The sequence below is a fragment of the Elephantulus edwardii genome, unplaced genomic scaffold (assembly GCF_000299155.1).
Source record: "Elephantulus edwardii isolate Elephantulus edwardi_28Jun2011 unplaced genomic scaffold, EleEdw1.0 scaffold00163, whole genome shotgun sequence".
Taxonomy (NCBI): Eukaryota; Metazoa; Chordata; class Mammalia; order Macroscelidea; family Macroscelididae; genus Elephantulus; species Elephantulus edwardii.
Window position 1 is genome coordinate 513,702 of NW_006399913.1, and position 20,480 is coordinate 534,181.

The 20,480-nt window shown below is 37.5% G+C and overlaps 1 protein-coding gene across 1 annotated transcript in view; it reads right to left on the reverse strand.

The window, feature by feature from the left end:
* Positions 1-7,200: 7,200 nt before the first annotated feature.
* The window catches only part of TYR (tyrosinase), a 160,440-nt gene continuing 147,160 nt past the window's right edge, over positions 7,201-20,480 (reverse strand). Inside the window, exons 4-5 of the mRNA XM_006895274.1 lie at positions 16,048-16,229; positions 7,201-7,427 (exon numbers count right to left, since the gene is read on the reverse strand). Coding sequence (XP_006895336.1) covers positions 7,201-7,427; positions 16,048-16,229 — 409 coding nt within the window. The remainder of the gene's footprint in view (positions 7,428-16,047; positions 16,230-20,480) is intronic.

The following is a 20,480-nucleotide window of genomic DNA, read 5'->3' on the forward strand; positions in this document are numbered from 1 at the left end:
GCACATCTTGCACTTTTGGTCTCATATTGTTGATTATATTGAGAAGTATCTTGCCCCCTGGTGCTATTTAATTAATAAGTCTTGAAGTAGTTACTGAAGTTCAAAGCCTATTTTCTTCAAGCAAATTTGTGTCATCTGCATATTGCTCATTGTTGATGAGTTTCCCTTCAATTCCAATGCTATGTTCTTCTTCATGTAGTCTAGTTTCTAGTTTGTGAAGTATTTTGATTTGTAGGTTTGGGCCCCCACCCCAGTATACACATTGAATGATGGAACCCTGTTGGCATAGTCTACAGGGAATAGTGCTTCTAACCCAAAGGCTGTCTTTCTCTCATGTGTCTAATTTACCAGTGGCTCTACAGGAGAAAGATGGGCAATCTCTTCTCGTGTCATTTACAGCCTCCGAAACTCAATAGAGAGCCAACTACAAGTCAGATCCCAATCAATGGATAGGAGTGAGTTTGGGTACACATATTGACTTAGTTACATAACCCTGGTACACTTTTCCTGATTTGAAATAATATAGTATCTCCCTGTTATGTCATCTATGTAGTTTTCCCATAAACAATTAATTGTTAAGGAATTCTCATTCTTCTCAATGTATTCTCTAACTTATGATGATACACACTATTGAATGCCTTTATATTGTTAATAAAACAAGCAAACATCTTTCTTGTATTCTCTGCTTCAGTCAATATCCATCTATAGTTAGCAATGGATTCAGCTCATTAGATTCAGCTCCCTCTGAATCCAGCTTGACGTTCTGGCAGGTCCATTTCACTTTTGACAACCTTCCATTTTCCTAAAATTCAGTTAATGCACTCCATGTTCCAGTTATTAATGGATATTTGCAGCTATTTATACTCATTTCTTGATTTGTCTTAGATGTAAAACTACTGAAACCTATGTACTCTACGTGACCCTACTGCTGTTTGAAAAACCAGTGGCAAAGATTGTGGAATCATAGCAGCACACAAGCTACCACAGTATGGCAGATTGGCGAGTGATGGATTGGCCTTAGAATTATCTTTTATTTACATGAAAGTTGATCCCCAGAGGAGGGTTTGCTTGGAAATGTTAAGGATATTTAAGGAGCTCTACTTTTTTGTTGTTGCTGTGTTAAGTGTCGTCTAGTCGCAGGTGACTCATAGCGACCCTATGAAGGAGAGTCCTCAATGCTTGGGTGCCTTTCATCCTCTCTCCAGGCTCATAGGGTTTCCAGAGGCAAGCTATTATGGAAGTGGATGCCACTCCTCCTTTCAATCTACTGGTCTCCCTCACTTTCAGAAGAGTTTCTTAAAAAGAAATTACTTAATTTATTTTCTTACATAGTTTAAGTTACTGTCATGTGTTGAAAGTCAAGGCAATCAGTGGTCATCATATATATTTTTGTGTGTTTTTTTTTATATGGCACTAACTAACAAATATTTTTTAAAAGATCAATAAAAAGTCAGAGAGAGAGAGAAAGAGAGAAATATCCAAAATCTTTCCCAACATGTTTGTGTCTTTCAGAAGTCTAATCAGATGAGAGTGAAACTTGGTTCTACTGACATGTCCTCCGAAATTGCACCCCCCCCCAAAAGGTGGCCTAAATGAGGCCCCTTTTTTACAATGATAAAACTGTTCCCACAAATCAAAGCCAATATAAACAAGGAAAAGGAGTCATTTTTTTTTTGGTTGGGATGACTTATACACATTAAATATCTACTTCTATAGATGGAGAATTTTATATATGACTTGTTGTAAGAGTTTGGCCCCAATAATGCTTTCGAAATTCTTTTACAAAAGCAAGATTCTACTGAAGATTATCCAAAAATGACTGGAACAGCACATCAGCAGAGAGGTGCCAGAAGAAGTCCAGGCTGGGTTTAGGAGGGGTCATGGTACTAGGGATATTGTAGCTGATGTTAGATGGACCTTAGCTAAAAGCAGGGAATACCAGAAGAATGTCTATCTGTGTTTCATTGATTATGCAAAGGCATTTGACTGTGTGGATCATAACAAACTATGGTTGACTCTAAGAAGAATAGGAATCCCAGAACATTTAATCGCACTAATGAAAAACCTATACTTGGACCAAGAGGAAGTCGTCAGAACAGAGCAAGGTAAACACTGCATGGTTCAAAATTGGGAAAGGTGTGTGCCAGGGATGTGTCCTATCTCGATACCTTTTCAACGTGTATACAGAGCAGATTATCCAAGAGGCTGGGCTCTATGAGGAGAAGTGTGGCGTCAAGATTGTTGGAAGATCTATTAACAATCTGCGTTATGCAGATGACACAACCCTGCTTGCTGAAACTGAAGAGGACCTCATGCACTTGCTGCAGAGGGTCAAGGACTGTAGCCTTCAGTATGGACTGAAGCTTAATGTCAAGAAGACAAAGATTCTCACCACTGGACCAATTGGAGCATCAGGATGGATGGTGAAGAGATTGAGATTGTTCACAGCTTCAGTTTGCTTGGCTCTATGGTCAACGCTCTTGGCACCAGCAGCCAGGAAATCAAAAAACATTGTGATGGGAAAGTCTGCTGTTAGGGACCTCTCTAAAGTACTCAAGAGCAACGGTGTCTCTCTGAAGACTAAGGTGCACCTGATACAGGCCATGGTCTTTGCAATCACTTGTTATGCATCAGAAAGTTGGTCAATGACTAAGCAGGATAGGAGGAGAATTGAGCCTTTGAGCTGTGGTGCTGGAGAAGAGTATTGAGGGTATCATGGACTGCCAAGAAAACAAACAGATTCATCCTAGAGAGGGTTAAACCAGGCTGCTCCTTGGAGGCAAGGATTCTGGGGCTTCATCTGACATACTTTGGACATGTTGTAAGGAGAGACAGGTCCTTAGAGAGGGACATAATACTTGGTAGGGTAGAGGGACAGCACAGGAGGGGAAGACCCTCTATGAGGTAGATTGATTCAGTGACTGGGGTAATCGGGATGGGTGTGTCAGAGGCAATGCGATTGGCACAGGTTAGAGCAGGGTTTAGGGCTATTGTACATAGGGTCGCTATGAGTCGCAAACAACTTGACGGCACATAACAACAACAACACAACAAAATGTGACTTACAGTATCATATAAAAAAGGATAGGTGTAGAAAACAGAACAATTTTGATATGTTACACCGTAAAATAAAGTCACAGAATTTAATGAATTTAGAATTTAATGAAATTGAGAAATATATTGAAATATCCGCCATATATATTCAGTGTCTCACTGTAAAAACTATAAAATCAAAATGGTGGGCTTTTTATCACAGATGCTGCTGCTACACAAATAGATACTTTCTCCAAAGAAACACGAGAAAATTCTATTTTTAGTATATTGATAAAGAAAGGAATTGCCTTGCAATTAAAAAAAAATTATACAGATATCTGCCAGTAGCTTTTTTTACACCCTCTAGTTTTCCAACCATTACACTTTGCATATTCCATTTTCCAACTGTTGGAGGATGTTTACAGCTATTTCTCCTGATTTTAGTTGATTTCCAATCTAGATTCTACATCTACTACTGTAACTATTCTCATATTTCTTCCCATTTGGAACAAAGGTGATTCAACAGAATGTGGATGTTATTGAACAATATCAATATCACATGCAAGGAAAATAATGCTTAAGATCACTTAAAAAACAATACAAAAAAGCTAGAACAGTACATAGAGAACTTCCACATGTTCAAATTGTTTGTAGAAGAGACTATGGTACCAGGGATGCCATTGCTAATGTCAGACAGATCTTGGCTGAAAGCAAAGAATACCAGAAGGATGTCTGTGCTTTATTGACTGTACAAAACATTTTACTGTGTGGATCATAACAAATTATGGCTAACATTGAGATTAATTGAAATTCCAGAATTTGTGCTCATGCAAAACTTACACAAGAGGAGGCTGTTGTCTGAACAGAGCACAGGAACGCTGTGTTGTTATGTGCCGTTGACTCCCTTGCGACTCATAGCGACCCTATGTACAATAGCTTTGAAACTTGCTCTATTCTATGCCAACTTTATTGTCTCTAATATACCCACCCTCATTACCCCAGTCACTGAATGAATCTATCTCACTGAAGGTCTTCCTCTCTTGTCCTGTCCCTCCACCCTTCCAAGCACAGGGTCCCTCTCCAAGGACTGGTTCCTCCTTGCAACATCCCCAAAGTATGTGAGATGAAGCTTCAGAATCCTTACCTCCAAGGAGCAGCCTGGTTTCACCTTCTCCACGACGACCCTGTTTGTTCTCCTGGCAGTCCATGGTATATTCAGTACTCTTCTCTAGCATCACAGCTCAAAGGAACACTACATGATTTAAGAAAGGGGTGTGTCATAATTGTTTCCTTTTACCATACTTTAGGTAGTCTCATGAGAGATGGAGAAAAGTTTTAAATTGTGAACAATTTCATCTTACTTGAATCTACAGTCAATGCCCTTGGTACCAACAGTAAGGCAATCAGGAGATATATTGCATTGGGAAAGTCTAAGGACAGGCACTTCTCCAAATTACCAAAGAACAGTAATGCCAGTTTGAGGACTAAGGTGTTTCTGATTCAAGTCATGATCTTTTAAATTACTTGCTATATATCTGAGAGCTTGAAAATTAATAAGGATGACAGAAGAATTGATACCTTTGAGCTGTGATGCTGGAGAAGAGAACTGAACATCTTATGGACTACCAAAAGAACAAACAGATCTATCTTGATAAAAGTGAAGCCAGAATGTTGGAGGCAAAGATGACAAAGCTTAATCTTGTTAAGAATGTTGCTGGGAAAGGCTATTCCTTTGTTGTTGTTAGGTGCTATCAGTGTGACTATAAACTCATACAACTCATCCTATGAACAATATATCTGAACCTTGTCTTAACCTGATATTTTAACCCAATGCTCTAGTGACTGTCTCAATCCATCTCGTTGAGTATCTTTCTCTTTTTTGATAGTCAACTTGATGGCACATAATAACATCTTCTGTTTCCTTTTCCCCTTTTGAACATGTTTACATATCTTGCTCAGCTATCCTATTTTCACAATAGTGGCTTTATGTGATATTTTTTCTTGTGAGTCTGAGTTCATTCAGTATAATGCTTTCTAGTGTCCCCCAGGTTATATAGCGTTTTATAAAATCATAGTTCCTTAGTACTGTGGAGTAGTCCATTGTGTGACTGTCCCACATTTTCTCAAACATTTTGTTTACTGATGAACATTTGAATTATTTCCATTTTCTTACTATTGTGATAATGTTGCTCTAAACATAAGTGCACTTAATTCATGTCTCAGTTCTAATTACCTTGGGATACAGTCCTACCAATGGAATAATTAGGTCATACAGGATTTTTCTGTATTTAGCTTTTTAAGAAACTGCCAAACTGCCTTCCAGAGTGGTTGTACCCTTTTTACAATTCCACTAGCAGTGTATATGTAAGAGTTGCTATCTCTCTACATCCTCTCCAATATTTATTTTGCTACATGTTAGACTTTCTTACTGCTTCTATAATGAGATGGTTTCTCATTATGGTTTTGATTTTAATTTTTATAATTGCTAGTGTTTCTTGTGTACTTTAAAGAAATCTTTTGCAGATTTCCCTAATAAAACAGTATTTGCCTTCTGATTTCATAAAGCCTCTTCCTTTGCTTGACTAAAGAACAGGCTAGCAATTGGTAAATCTGTCAAGCTATAGAATTTATAGGATAAATATTTCTCTGTAACTGCATTTATTAAAGATTTCTTATGTTTATCATGACAGATCCAGGCATATTTCAAGGAATTGGGATTGGATAGATTTGCCTTTACAGCATATAACCAAGAGAGAGTGAAAAGATGGTATCCGGGACTGACTGAAGAAAAGTGTCCAGGTGTGAGTCAAGCTGTCAATTTTAGCAATATTTTGCAAATGCTGAACAAATAAGAATGCTCTAGTGGTAATGGAATATGATTGACACCAGGACAGAGCGAACAAGTTAGGTTGGAAGGGGTAGAGATTGTATCTGAAACAATATGAAAGAATTAGAGTTGTAAAAACATTGTTTGACTTTGATAGTGAAACTCTGGTGGACTACTGGGTAAGAAGTTACACTGTCAACCCAAAGGCAAGTGATTCAAATTAACTACTCTGTGGGAGAAAGATGGGCAATCTCTCCTATGCAACTTGTAGCCTCTGAAAACCTGCTGAAATATCCCCTATGAGTTGGTTCAACTTGACAGTGTTAGTTGAGATGAAATGAGGAAGAAATTAAGAGCCTTTAACTAAATGAGATGATTATAAACTCAACAATTACATTTTATCTATGGACTCTAATTTGCATCATATATATTAAGAATTCTAGTGGCAGCCACTTATTATTTTCCAGGAATGTCTGCTCTAGTTTTGGAAAGTTTTAAGTACTAGACAGTTTTAGCCCTTTATTACTCCTACCCACTAGTTCTTGTAATTTTTGTTATACATAGCCACATAATATTAGTACTAATTGGACTATTAAGTTAAACTGGGCTTAAAAAACTAAAGAGATTATCTGGAATCTTAATTTAAGGTATTTTATACAAAGAAAGTGAATGAGTTCTTTTACTAAAATGGCAGACAGCTTATATTCAGACACTTGTTCTCAAGTTCTCATATTTCCTAGCATTGGACATTACAGTAAATAAAATTTTAATAAAACACATTGAATATGCTTAATATTGATATAAGCCATTAGTCTTAAATACAAATCTCTTGTTATTATTGTAAATGTGTAGACATTTCTGTAGAAGGAAAGGGTTGGAATATCCTTATATTTGGGATCTATAACACATTATGGAAAGGAATAGAAAACATAGAGGAGGAAAAACATGGTTCCTGAGAGAAGTAAAAATTTCATTTCCCAAGCTCAAAAGAATTAATTTGTGTAAATTTGTTAATATTTTATTGAGCCAAAAACATGAAGGGAAAATTTTAAAAAAGTAATTGCTGACTAGTTAGGAGTACTAAAATTTCAATTAGATCAGTTTAATGCAGACATTGGCAAAGTTACTCTATTCAAATGGCATTTTCTTAGAAATGTGAAATGGGAAATAATAATACAAGGATGAATGAAAAAAAAACACCACAATTATAAGTGTGTTCTATCTAATTGGGTAGGTTGGAAGTGTACTATGTATGACCTTACAATTCCAACAATGAACTTGAACTCCACCTAGTTATCGAGATGGACTTTTTATGGCCTTGCTCTATTGGCTGAGCTTTCTTATAAACGACTCTGGGACAGCAAGCTGTGATAATCCCCCCTATCCATGAGAAGGGGCTGCTTTTCTTCAGAGAACTGCTTTCTGCTACGACGACAAAGTAGACAAGTGAGGCCTCCCAGCAGAGCAGTGAGAAGAGCCCCCACGATAGCGGCCCCAAGAAGCCACTGCCAAATCCGACTGGCTTGTTCCAAGTACGACTTAATGTAGTCTTCAAAGGAATCTGGAACTGAAACAGAGGACATTGGAACGTTTTTACTTTTTCATTGTTATCATTATCAGAATTATTAATCATTATCATTATTATGGTATTGAAGTCAGATACTTGAGTTTGAATACCAGCTGTGTTCTTTACTCACTGTGAGAATTTGGAGAAATTAGACCTAATATTCATAACTCTTAGTTTCTCCAGCAAAATAAGGAAACAATGCTTGTTGTTACGCTTTGATTTTTATTGCTAGTATATACTTGATTAAATATGAGTTCTTAGATTCACTGTTACTTATGCTGCACTCATTAAAAATGATCATCTATAGAATAGTTTTGTACAACTAACCATTTAATAATTTAGTTTTTCTATTAGACAGACTTGAACATTTTAAAGCACTGGCAAGTTCTTGGGAATCATAGGATGCTCCTCCAAACCCCTAAACCCAGGACAATATAGTTCTTTTCATAGAAAAGTCCAAACTTATTACCATTAAGTTGATTCCAATTCTTAGAGACTCAATAGAACAGAGTAGAACGTCTCTTTATTGGAACTGCAGAGACCGTTCCTTCCTCTCCCAGAATGGTTGGTTGTTGAAATAATCCAATCACAGAAAATAGCAGCTGTGCGCTCGCGCTCTCTCTCTCTCTCTCTCTCTCTCTCTCTCTCTCTCTCTCTCTCTCTTTCTCTCTCTCATAAAACTACCCTACCCCCTTTCCCAGAAATAGTTACCTGAGACCCCCAGCCCACTTCCTTATTTTGTAGAAAACATCTGTGAGCATCCCTGTACCCAAGTTCCTGGTAAGAGAATATAAAACACCTTTCTACATTTTAGTGGGGGCTGGATTTCTGCTTGAGAGCCAGCCTGGCAGTTTCCCCTCAATAAACTGTCTTTCTTTCTTGGCCTTGAACTGGGTTCTGTTCTTCCTCAGTGACCTTACACTCTTAGGGATTCTAAGGCTGTAATTCTTGATGAAAGTAGACGGCCTCAACTTTCTCTCTGAGTGACTGGTGGATTTCAAACTGTTAATCTTTTGGTTATCAATCCAACGCTTAACCCACTATGCCACCAAAGTTGCTTCTGTATTAATAAAACTCACAATTTTGAATCTCCCCAAAAATAGATTTCAACCAACTATATTTTAAACTGATTCTGAGGAAGGAATAATGTCTACCATTCTAATCACTTGTAATACTTCACACAGCATAAACAGATGCCTTCAAGAAGGCACAATGCCCAGATTGCTGCTGCCAATAGATCTTTCTATCTCTGAATTCATCTAACTTTGAAGATCTGAAATAAGGAGTACAGTACATGGGAGTCTTGGGAGTCCTATAGAGCAGTTCTGTCTGCTCAATGGGTTTGTAGTGGGTTAGAATCTCGATGATAACAGCAGACTTTGGTGCGAGCAATTAATTGCATTAAAAGGAGATATTGGAAATTTTCTGCATACAATCAGTAGGAACTTTCTAGGAAATACAAATTTTGGATGAATTAAGGTAATGGTATGATTAATTTAGAGTCAATTTAGGAAATAATACCATTTGAGTAGTAAGTGAAAAAGTCTTCACTTAATATTTGCCTATTATGGATAGAGCCTGTATAAAAGAGCCATTTTTTATACAAGTTTCTGTATTGAAAAATAACTAATGATATAAAGATAGTGCATTTTGGACCAACTTAGCAGCAAATTATGGCTATGTGAGTAAGTGATGAACAGAATTATAGATAACTTTTGGGCACAGCTCTCTGAAAAAGAGAATATGTCTTCTCTATTTCCCTTCTTTCTTTCCCTTTGTGCTACTTAGAATGAAAATATAGGCCGTTGCTGAGCTATAAACACTCAATTTATATGTAACCTAGAGTAGTTATAAGCCTATCTCCACAAAATCCATTAAACATTCTAAGTACATTCAGTGATTAAAAAAGAACAAATGTAATGTTTGTAACGCACATCATATTTTTATTGCCATATCACTGTGAAGGATATTTAGGATAACAACAAAAGATATTTAGTGTATCGAAGGGTTTGTTTCATGTTTCTCATGCTCAGAAGTTACTCATTAAAACTCATTGGAACCAACTCATAGCTGATCTTCTAATGAGTTTTCAGAGGCTTTAAATCGCACTGGAGGTGATTGTCCATATTTTCCTCTCAGAGCACGTGGTGGATTCAAACCACCAGAGAAGTGTGGCCTTTCGGTTGACAGTGCAATTCCTTATGGAATAGGTTAGAGCTCCTTTTCAGAAGGCATATTTTATACTATAGACTAAGACATATATCCTATCAATATTAGATGCAAACCATACCCTATTTCAGTGCACGTCGAAAATTCAAATACAGACAGACTTAGGAATGGAAGTCCTTCATAATTACATGCATAAACACCGCCTGTGCATTGTTGGTGTGTCCTCACAGACTACAGGGTACAGGGAAAATTCCAGGGATTGTGGAGCTACAAAAAAAGGAACCATCTGGCCCATATGGAGTTGACATTTGATAATACACCATACCTAGAGTGCTATTCCAGCAAGTTTTATTTCCCTAACTGCCATGAACAATTTGAACTTTTATTTAAGTCAAGGAAATTTGGACCCATGTTATATTTAAAACCCCAGCTGATGCAGAGTTGGCAACATTCTTTCATGTTCTGTTGCTTTGATGTATTTGGTTAATATGTATGTGATGTCCTGACATGCAATGTTCTAATAGGAACCATTACTTAGAATTTATTGTTCTGGAATTGGAAGCCAGTTATTTCAGGAGTTAAGGGTAAGAATAGGTTGAAGCCAATACACATACAGAAAAAGAAGAAACAAGAGCTATAAGACAGTCCTTAGGGTGTTTAATTCTCTGGCTCCTGCTGTTCCTGAGCCTTGGCTTATCTTGATGTTTCCCACGGTTTGAATGTTCATCTTTCCTTTAGATTTTGTAAGCCAACAATTTCCCTTAAAAAAAATCTCATTCCTATGGTGTTTCTGTCATTTATGCTTCAAAAGTTCTAGTTATCTTTTGAAATTCCTTATCCCCTGCTACAAAGAAACAGAGAACAGAAAGTAATGTAATATGCTCTAAAGTTGGGTATATGCCAATTTAATATAGAATATAAAGGAAATCCATAAACCGAGAAGAAAAAGAATTGTTACTTTGCAAACTGTCGCAGAAAGAAAGAAAAAAAATAAACCAGAATCTGAAACAAGGGTCATACTATTCACCATTATTCAGACAAATAATAAGGCTTTTAAATATTTTTAAATCAGTAGAATCTGTGAAACTGATTCCCACCACCACCACCACCAAAAAAGGAGGTAAAAGTGAAACATCCTCAGCTTAACCAGAACAAATAGGGCTAATGGGCTGGACAGTTTTCCTGTTATGTATCCTTTCCTGTTCCTGGAACCATCTTTTTGCCGCCTGTCACTAAGATACCTGTAAAATGCTTAGACTCTTAAGCTCAGATCAACAGTACTGTAATATAGTGTGCCTCTTAATCAGTTGGTGGTTGTTACGTACTGCCATGTCAGAACTGACCAATGGCTGACCCTCCAGTGGGCTTTAATATGCAATAAATTACAGAGGGAAATAATTCCCATCTTTCTCCCATGGAGCAGCTGGTGGATTCCAATAGATTATCTTCGTATTGCAGTGTAACTCCTTACTGCTAGACCATCAGAGCTCTGAGACAATAATCCTCAAAAGAGTAACAAAATAAAATACAGGGGGAAAATGGTATAGCTTTGTGTGATAATTTAAATCTAAATTAACAGTTAATAAAGCTATTTTTTAAAATAAAAATATGTAAAATATTATCTCCATCAAAAAGATTTTATAAATGCCACTTTGATGTCTTTGAGTTGTGGTATTGGGGAGGAGCACTAGATGTCCCAAGGACAGAAAAAAAGAACAGATACGTCTTAAAGAAATCCCTAATAACTTCCTCATTTTTCAATGTGTAGGTAATTTGCCACAGTCTATACATTTCATCTTCAAAGTATTATACAATGTTTTCGTGGTTCTTTTGTCACTTCCTACCACCACTACCATGTTGAACCAAGAAATTTGGAGAACAACCACTTGGCCAACTGACAGGAAGAGATCTGCATTTGTTCCCATCCCAAAGAAAGGTGACCCAACAGAGTGTGGAAACTAGAACAATCTCATTGATTTCACATGCAAGCAAAATTCTACTGAAGATTATCCAAAAACGGCTGAACAACACATCAGCAGAGAACTGCCAGAAGTCCAGGCTGGGTTTAGAAGGGGTTGTGGTACTAGGGATATTGTAGCTAATGCTAGATGGATCTTAGCTGAAAGCAGGGAGGACCAGAGGAATGTCTATCTGTATTTCATTGACTATGCAAAGGCATTTGACTGTGTAGATCATAACAAACTGGCTGAATCTGAGAAGAATGGGAATACCAGAACACTTGATCATGCTAATGAGAAACTTATACTTGCACCAAGAGGCAGTTGTCTGAACAGAGCAAGAAAACACTGCATGGTTCAAAATTGGGAAAGGCGTATGCCAGGGATGTGTCCTGTCTCCATACCTTTTCAACTTGTATGCAGAACAGATAATCTGACAGGCTGGGCTCTTTGAGGAGAAACATGGGGTCAAGATTGGTGGAAGATCTATCAACAAGCTGAGATATGCAGATGATGCAACCCTGCTTGCTGAAACTGAGGAGGACTTGAAGTGCTTGCTGCAGAGGGTCAAGGACTGTAGCCTTCAGTATGGACTGAGGCTCAATGTCAAGAAGACAAAGATTCTAATCTAACCACTGGGCCAATTGGCAGCATCAGGATGGATGGTGAAGAGATTGAGATTGTTCACAGCTTCAGTTTGCTTGGCTCCACAGTCAACACTCTCAGCACCAGCAGCCAGGAAATTAAAAGGCGCATTGCCATGGGAAAGTCTGCTGTTAGGGACCTCTCCAAAGTACTGAAGAGCAATGGTATCTCTTTGGAGACTAAGGTGCGTCTGATACAGGCCATGGTCTTTGATTTCACTTGTTAGGCATCAGAGAGCTGGGCAATGACTAAGGAGGATAGAAGGAGAATTGATGCCTTTGAGCTGTGGTGCTGGAGAAGAGTATTGAGGGTACCATGGACTGCTAGGAAAACAAATAGATTCATCCTGGAAAGGGTCAAACCAGGCTGCTCCTTGGAGGCAAGTATTCTGAGGCTCTGTCTAACATATTTTGTACATGTTGCAAGGAGGGACAGGTCCTTGGAGAGGGACATCATGCTTGGTAGGGTGGAGGGACCGCACAGAAGGGGAAGGCCCCCTATGAGGTGGATTGACTCAGTGACTGGGGTAATCAGGATGGGTGTGTTGGAGACGGTGCAATTGGAACAGGACAGAGCAGAGTTTAGGGATGTTGTACATAGGGTTGCTATGAGTCGCAAGCGACTTGATGGCACGTAACAACAGCCATGACCACCACTATCATCACTGTAATTCAAACCAAATCCACTTTTCCCCCTTCCATTTATTCTTGCAGTGGTGTTTTCACTGACCTTCCTGTCTCTGCTTTGCAAACACTACACTAGATTCTACACATTGAAGTAACAAAAATATATTGAAGATTCAAATTTGTCCATAATCTGTTTAACACTCATGATTGGCTCCTTTTGTTCTAACAGTATGTCTAAAATCAATAGCCAAGGATTTATAGGATCTAGCCTCAGCTTCCAGGCTTCTTTTCAAATTAGTACCTGACACGTTCAAGCACTTCAAGGAGATGGTTTGATACATAAAGTGACTGCAACAGTGGGTTTAAGCACAGCAGAGCTCGTGAGCATAGCACAGAATTGGGTAGGGCTGTATTGTTCATGGGCTCACTGTGAGTAAGAGCCAATATAACAGCAGTTAAAATTCTGAAATAAGAACTCTTAACATAATTAGATGCTAACTGAAGGCTGGAGGTTTTAGTCCACCAAAAGCTCCTCAAAATAAAGGCCTAAGATCTGCATTTAAAAACAGCCATTTTGAAGAAAGGCCTAACTGCCTTCCAGAGTGATTGTACCATTTTGCAATCCCACCAAGAGTATGAGAGTTCCAATCTCTCCACATCCTCTTTAACATTTATTGCTTGCTATCTTATTAAATTTTGCCACTGCTACTGGGATGAGATGGTATCTTATTGTAGTTTTTTGTTTACATCTCTTATTGCCAGTGATTTTGAGCATTTCTTCATGTGTTTGTTAGCCATTCCCATCTGAACGTCTCCCTATGTGAAAATTCATTCCATGTCTTTTGCCCATTTTGTATTTGGGTTATTAGTCTTTTTTTATTTTTTTTTATTTTTATGGAGGCCCTGTAGGACACTGTAAATTTTCCTTACAAGACTCTTGTCTGAGATAGCATTGCCAAAAGTTTTTTTCATAATCAGTAGGTTTTCTTTTCACCCTATTTGAAAACAACAACAACTGTTGCACACGGGGACTTAAGAAAGTCTCATTCATGGATATTATCCTCTCCTATTTATGTATTTCTGGCTGTATTTGCCGGCCTATTTTCACAAAGACTAGACATTTAAAGTTTTATTCCATTTTGTCTCGAATGGTTTTGGACCTTAGGTCTCTGATCCACCTTGAGTTGATTTTTGTGTATGGTGTAACATGTGGATCCTGCTTCAATTTGCTTCATATAGAAGTCCAGTTTTGCTGCACCAATCATTGAAGAGGTTGTCATTTCCCCATGTGATAGATTTTGTTTCTGTTGAATTCCAGTGGACCATAGAGACATGGGTTAATTTCTAGGTTCTCTATTCTGTTCTGACGGCCTATGTGTATGTCACTATACCAGTATCTTGGTGGTTTGGTTCTTATAGCTGTATAATAAGTTTTGAGATCAGTTAGGGGTGCAGGGATGTGATATGCCTCCCACTTTATTTTTGTTTTTCAGAAGTGATTTGCTTTTTCAGGGTTTCATTCCTTTCCAAATAAAATTGACAGTTGCTCTGAAAAATTTGGCATCTTTACTGGAATTGCATTAAGCATGAAGATTGCTTTCAGTAAGATTTTCATTTTTACTATATTGAATCTTCCTATCCATGAACAGAGAGTATTAGTAATTCCATATGACTCAGCTATTCTACAGCTCTGAATATGCTGCGAAGAACTAAGACCCAGAGATTTGTACACCAATGTTCATAGCAGTGTTATTCATAATCATGAGATCATGGAAACCATTCAAATGTGCATCAACAAATGCACGGATTGAGAAATTGTACATCCACACTATGGAATACTATGCAGCACTCAGGAAGGAGCAGCAGTTTGGAAAAATGCTATATAACATGGGAGAAATTGGAGAACATTATGCTGAGTGAACTGAGTCTCATAAGAACAAGTACTGTATAAGGCCATTATTGTAAAAAAAGAAGGATAACTACTAAGATGTGTATAAAAGCCTAAAGTATAAAGAGGAAGAAACCAGGTACTGAGGGGGACAGAGGGGAAAATCATAGTGTTGCAGAGTTTGGTAGGCAGAGGAGAGGGTGAAGGAATTGGGAAAAATGCAATGGAGACTTGAAAAGACTGGATAATAGAGGGCATAGATCAATGATGATTAACTTTATAAACCACAATGTGAATGAAGGAATGTGTGAAACACAATGTAGATGAATTTCATATGCAAGCCAATATAAAATAAAATTTTTAAATATTCAAATATAAACAATGAGAAATAAATAGAAAAAAAGAAGTTGTAGGTCAATCTAAATAACAAGCTAGTATGAAGTTTCACTGTTATTTCTATAATTAAAGTTGCTTTGACTGAAAAAAAAAACACAAACAAACCAAAACTCCAAAAAATTATTGAAACCCTAGGGAGCACAGTTCTACTCTAACATGAGTTAACCTGAGTCAGAATTTGTAAAGCTACCTCCCCTTTACAACTAATTAATTCTGATCTCCTCAGCAACACTTGTTGTGTACCAAGTTGGAACCAACTCATAGCTAACTCCCCCTCCAGCAGATTTTTTATAGGCAGTTAATCACAAGAGAAGAAATTGCCCATCTTTCTCCTGCAGAACAACTGGTGGCCTAAAACTGCATGCCTTCAGGATAGCAGTGCAGCTTTTTGCCCTTAGGCCATGAGCGGAGCAATAACTAGGTAACTAGGGTTTCTTTCTTCTATTAGGATGTAACTTCCATGAAGACAGAGGTTATATTAATTGTAATTGGCACTGTAGTATCTAAGGCCGTGCCTTGTACAAAGCAGTCACTTAACAAATGCCTGTAGAAAGGATAGATAGATAGATGATAGATAGATAGATAGATAGATAGATAGATAGATAGATAGATAGATAGATAGAATCATCTAGAGAAATACTTAGCATAGCAAAAAATTGAAAAAAATGTTTTTAACATATCTAAAACTGAACTAGTTATTACTAGGAATGACATTTTTCTATCACTCGCAATCTGTATTAGTGTAGACCTTTCTTGGTGCACCTTCCTTATTCACAAATTTAACTGACATAGTTTCATACTAGGGTAGAAAGGCTTGTGAAATACCACATCTGATTTAAAAGACTTCTAACATTGTAGATACATAAAGGTTTGCACTCTCTTAAAAGAAATTTGTTACAGTAGAATCAACAAGTGATTGGAAAGGAACTGAACTGTACCTGAATCTTGTAGATAGCTATAGTCATAGCCCAAATCTCTGGATGAAATAAAGAAGTCACCATTCTTGTATAGAGGTATAAAAGGAACCATGTAGGATTCCCGGTTATGTCCAATGGGGGCATTAGCTGCTGGGTAAACTTCTTGAAGAGGACGATATTTTCGGAGCCACTGTTCAAAAATACTGTAAAAGGAAGGGTTACTCACATCTAGAAGTATATTGTTTATAAAAAAAATATTTTAAAATCTTGACATTAAATCACAAAGCATATTTTAAAATCACCAAGATATTGTGGATGCTAAATATATATTCTTCACACTTTTAAAATATTATGTAAAGCACTAATTCATACTGTCAGGCCTAAAGAAGTTCACTCAGTGGAAGGAAATATTAGATGGAAACTGGGGTGGGGGCGGGGGGAAAGGAATTTCTTGAGAGAGGAATGTAAAACTTACCTGACAAGTTTAGACTCTTCAGAATGCTAGCTGAACAAGAATAATTATTGCTTGAGTGATAATTGAGTCATAGTTCTAAATCAAATATGTTCCTTTTCCCACAAATATCAGCCCAGGGGAAGAAAACAGAAGACTAAAATTGATGTTGGTAGTGAAATTTGATTACTTAGTCATTCACTTATTTTTTAATCTTTTTATTTTTACTAAGGGCATTTTAATAATTTCACTTGTCATATTTGGTAATGTGCATATATAATGAGTCTTGGGAGACAATAAAATTAAAAAAAAACACCCTCTGAAATTCGGATTCATGGTGACCTGCATGTGCTAGGTTACCACTATTCTATATGACCTTCATAACTAATCTTTACTAAAGCAGATAACCAGACCTTTCTCCATTGTGCTGTAGGCAGTTTGAGCTGCAAAACCAGTTGAGTGCAAACTGTTTGTAACACTCAAGGACTCTAGACATCCCAAGTAAAAGTAAATTGTTTAAAAAATATTGTTTATCAATTTGTTTTTCAACATGGAGTGTGACCATATCATAGTCAATCAGACATATCTATGAAGACTTTGAAACACAAGATCGTGTCACCAAGAAGCTGGGACTAGGGGAAAACCATTCCAGTAATGGACAGTGATAGTTTCTGTAAAAAGATTCCATTATCAAACTCGTCAGGCCTCAATGTACCAGCAAAGATATCCACTGTCCTCCTTTTCCTTTGTTCATGAACATACTTCTCTGTGATTCTAAGAACCATCAAGGACCATTTCAGCAAATTCTTTACCTGTTTAAATCAACTAGAGCTAGTTCCTGTTGTCTTACATTAACGATCTAGACCAATGCAGAAGTTAAAAAAATTGAAATATTAAGAAAATTCAGAACCTAGTAAGAATACAGCAGAAAGTAAAAATATAGACATAGGTATTTAAAAAAACCCAACAAATAACTTCATTGCTTTCAAGTTAGATCTGACTCTTAGTTGACCCTTTGGTGCATTTTCAGGAGGCTCTAAATCATGAGGGAAGAGACAGTCCAACTTTTTCCCATGAAGCTCCTCATGGATTTGAACCACCAAAGAGACAGGTTAGCAGCACAATTTCCTATGTCATTAGAGCTTCCTAGAAGAAAGTATACATGGTTGTTAAAAGTATTGGAAGGAGAATGGTTTTTAATTTAAAATAAAGACACTAAATAAGGAATGATTTGTTTTGGTTTTGGGTTTTGTTTTGGTTTTTGTTTTGTTTTGTTTTTAAATATACCTAGTTTTGATTCTTGACTCTGTTTTTCAAAAGCTGTGTAACTACAAGAAAAACACAGAACTTCCTGAAGATTCAAGTGTCTCATTTCTAAAATGGATTTAATAATATAAGACCTACCTGTTTAAAGATGCATAACCCAAAGTGGTAATTTTAATTGTAAGTATGAAATAATAAAGAAGCTCTGGTGGCCTAACTCCTCCCAGGGTCTTGGGAACTTCTTGCCAGAAGGAGCATGGTGGTGTGAGCGCAGGAATCATGGCAAGCTTTTGGAGTCAAGTGCTTTCCTGGGCATGTGTTTGATGTGCAGGTTTGCTCTGTTCCCGGGAGTGAGGCAAGCCACGATTGGAATAGGGTTTGAGCCAGGAGGTGGCCTTAAGCCCAAAGGCAGTTGGGAGAGGAGGCAGCCATGTTCCTCCTGGTTGTCTCCTCCCAAGGTCTCGGGAACAGTGTTGGCTGGAGCTTCTAGACTAAAACAAGTATGGAAGCAGGAGCAGCATCCGCTTCCAAAATGGCTTGCCTCCGGAAACTCTTATGTACTAACAGTGCTCAGGCCATTCGTTCATAGGGTCACTATGAGTCATCTATGACTCGACGGCACCAAACAACAACTGGTGGCCTAATGGGCAAGGAGTTGTTCTGCCAACTCAAAGGTAGAAGTTGGAATATATCATCAGCTGCTCCACAGGAAACAAGAGAAAGATGAGCAATCTTCTCATGTGGGAGCCTCTGAAAATTTTCTGGAGAATCAGCTATGAATCAGTTCTGACTCAGAGGCACATTAACAACAGTAATGCCATCACCAAAGTAAGATACAATAGTTCATAGGGTCATGCATTACCAAACCAAAGGCCGAATCGCTCTGGTGGCTTGAAACTACCAGTGGTTCCTTGGAAGAAAGTAGAGCAATCTCTTCCTGTGTGATTTCTTGTCTTGGCAAATCTGCTATGAAGTGAGCTATGAGACTGTTATAATTGGATAGCAATGAGTTATTGGAGTTGAATTGATAACTGTTGTCAAATAGATGCACTATTCTTATGTTCAAGAATTTAAGTCTTCTAATAATAAATTCATTGACATTGTATATGGACACTTTCTCAAGCCTGAACAACAATGAAATACACAATAGAGGGATATAGAAAAGGTAAAAATGATCACAGATAGAAATAAGAAGGGATACATCCATTAGATACAAGTGACATGTTGCTCATGGTTTTAACTCCGATTCTGGGTGACCCAAGTGCATCAGAGCAGAACTGTGATCAATGGGCTTTTCAATGGATTGGCTGACTTTTTTTGAAGTTCAATAACACTCTTTTCTGAGGCACTTTTGGATGGACTTCAATCTCCTCCCTTTCAGTTGACAACCCAGGAACTCAACTGTTGTTAACTAATGTTGTTAACTGTTGTTAATCAGTTATATACAATGTAAGCTGGAATATAAAAAGTCAGTGAATAGTTACTAAAGATGGTATATCAAATACAAAGTGACAACATCTGACAAAGTTTTAAAGAAATATTTTCAACATTTTGAAAGGAGGGCAAGGAATCCTGATGGCAGCAATGATAACCATTTTCTCCAGAGAAGAAAACGATTCTAATTTTTTAGAGAATCTACATTATTAAAAGCCAGTTATGGTCAAAATTGGGTTTTGCTTGTGAAAAAGTTGGTCTGTCATCCATGAATACAAAATAATCTTTCGTTACCTCAATTATTAAACAGTATTTGTTGAGTACCTTGTGTGTATTAAATATTGGAGAATCATTATTATTTTGTGCCATTGAGTCAATTACAATTCTTCATGACCTTATGTAAGTTAGATCTGAACTCTGCCCATCCTTTACCCCAATCAATGTTTCAGTTATCCTCTCCTGTGCTGTCCTTTCACCTTTCACCTTTCAAAGGATGATATTCTTTCCCAAAGACTGGTCCTTCTTGGCAACAAGCCCAAAATATGTGATATGGATCCTCAAAGCAATTCAAGCTTGGACTTCCTCCTTCTTCACCATATCACATAGTCATATGTTGTTTCATTAAATTCTTTTGTGTCATCCATTTTTTGGGGGTACAATGACTCTGTATTCCTTCCATATTCTTTTTATACCTCCTTTATTGATACTCTGCCTATAGAGTCCTTAAGTATTGGAACTTGGGACATGAGTTTGTTCTTCAGTTCCTTCAGCCTAAGAAATATCAGTAGCTCATGAGGTTATTATGAGTTAAAAATGAGACAATTCAAGTCTTTCTTTTCTTTCTTGTGGCTTGTAGCAATATACTATAATGAAATGTGCAGAGAGCTGGAGTCAGAAAATCAAAAGGGCCGAACTCACTCAGCGTTTCTTCAGCTTAAGGAGTTGAAAATCAAATTCAAGCCACGGGTGGCAAAACTTAAAGATAGTTTGGGTAGAATGTTGAATGATCCAGGTAGTATCAAAAGAAGATGGAGGAGTACACAGAGGCACTGTATCAGAAAAAATTGGCTGACACAGAGGAATTTCATGAAATAACATATGAGCAAGAGCCTAGGGTGATGAAGGAGGAAGTTCAAGTTGCTCTGAAGGAATCGGCAAAATGCAAGGCTCCAGGAGCTGACAGCATACCAATTGATTTATTTCAACAAACAGACACTGCCCTGGATGTGCTCAGTGAGTTGTGCCAGGAAATCTGGAGGACAGCCAGCTAGCCAACTGACTGGAAGAGATCGATATTTGTTCCCAT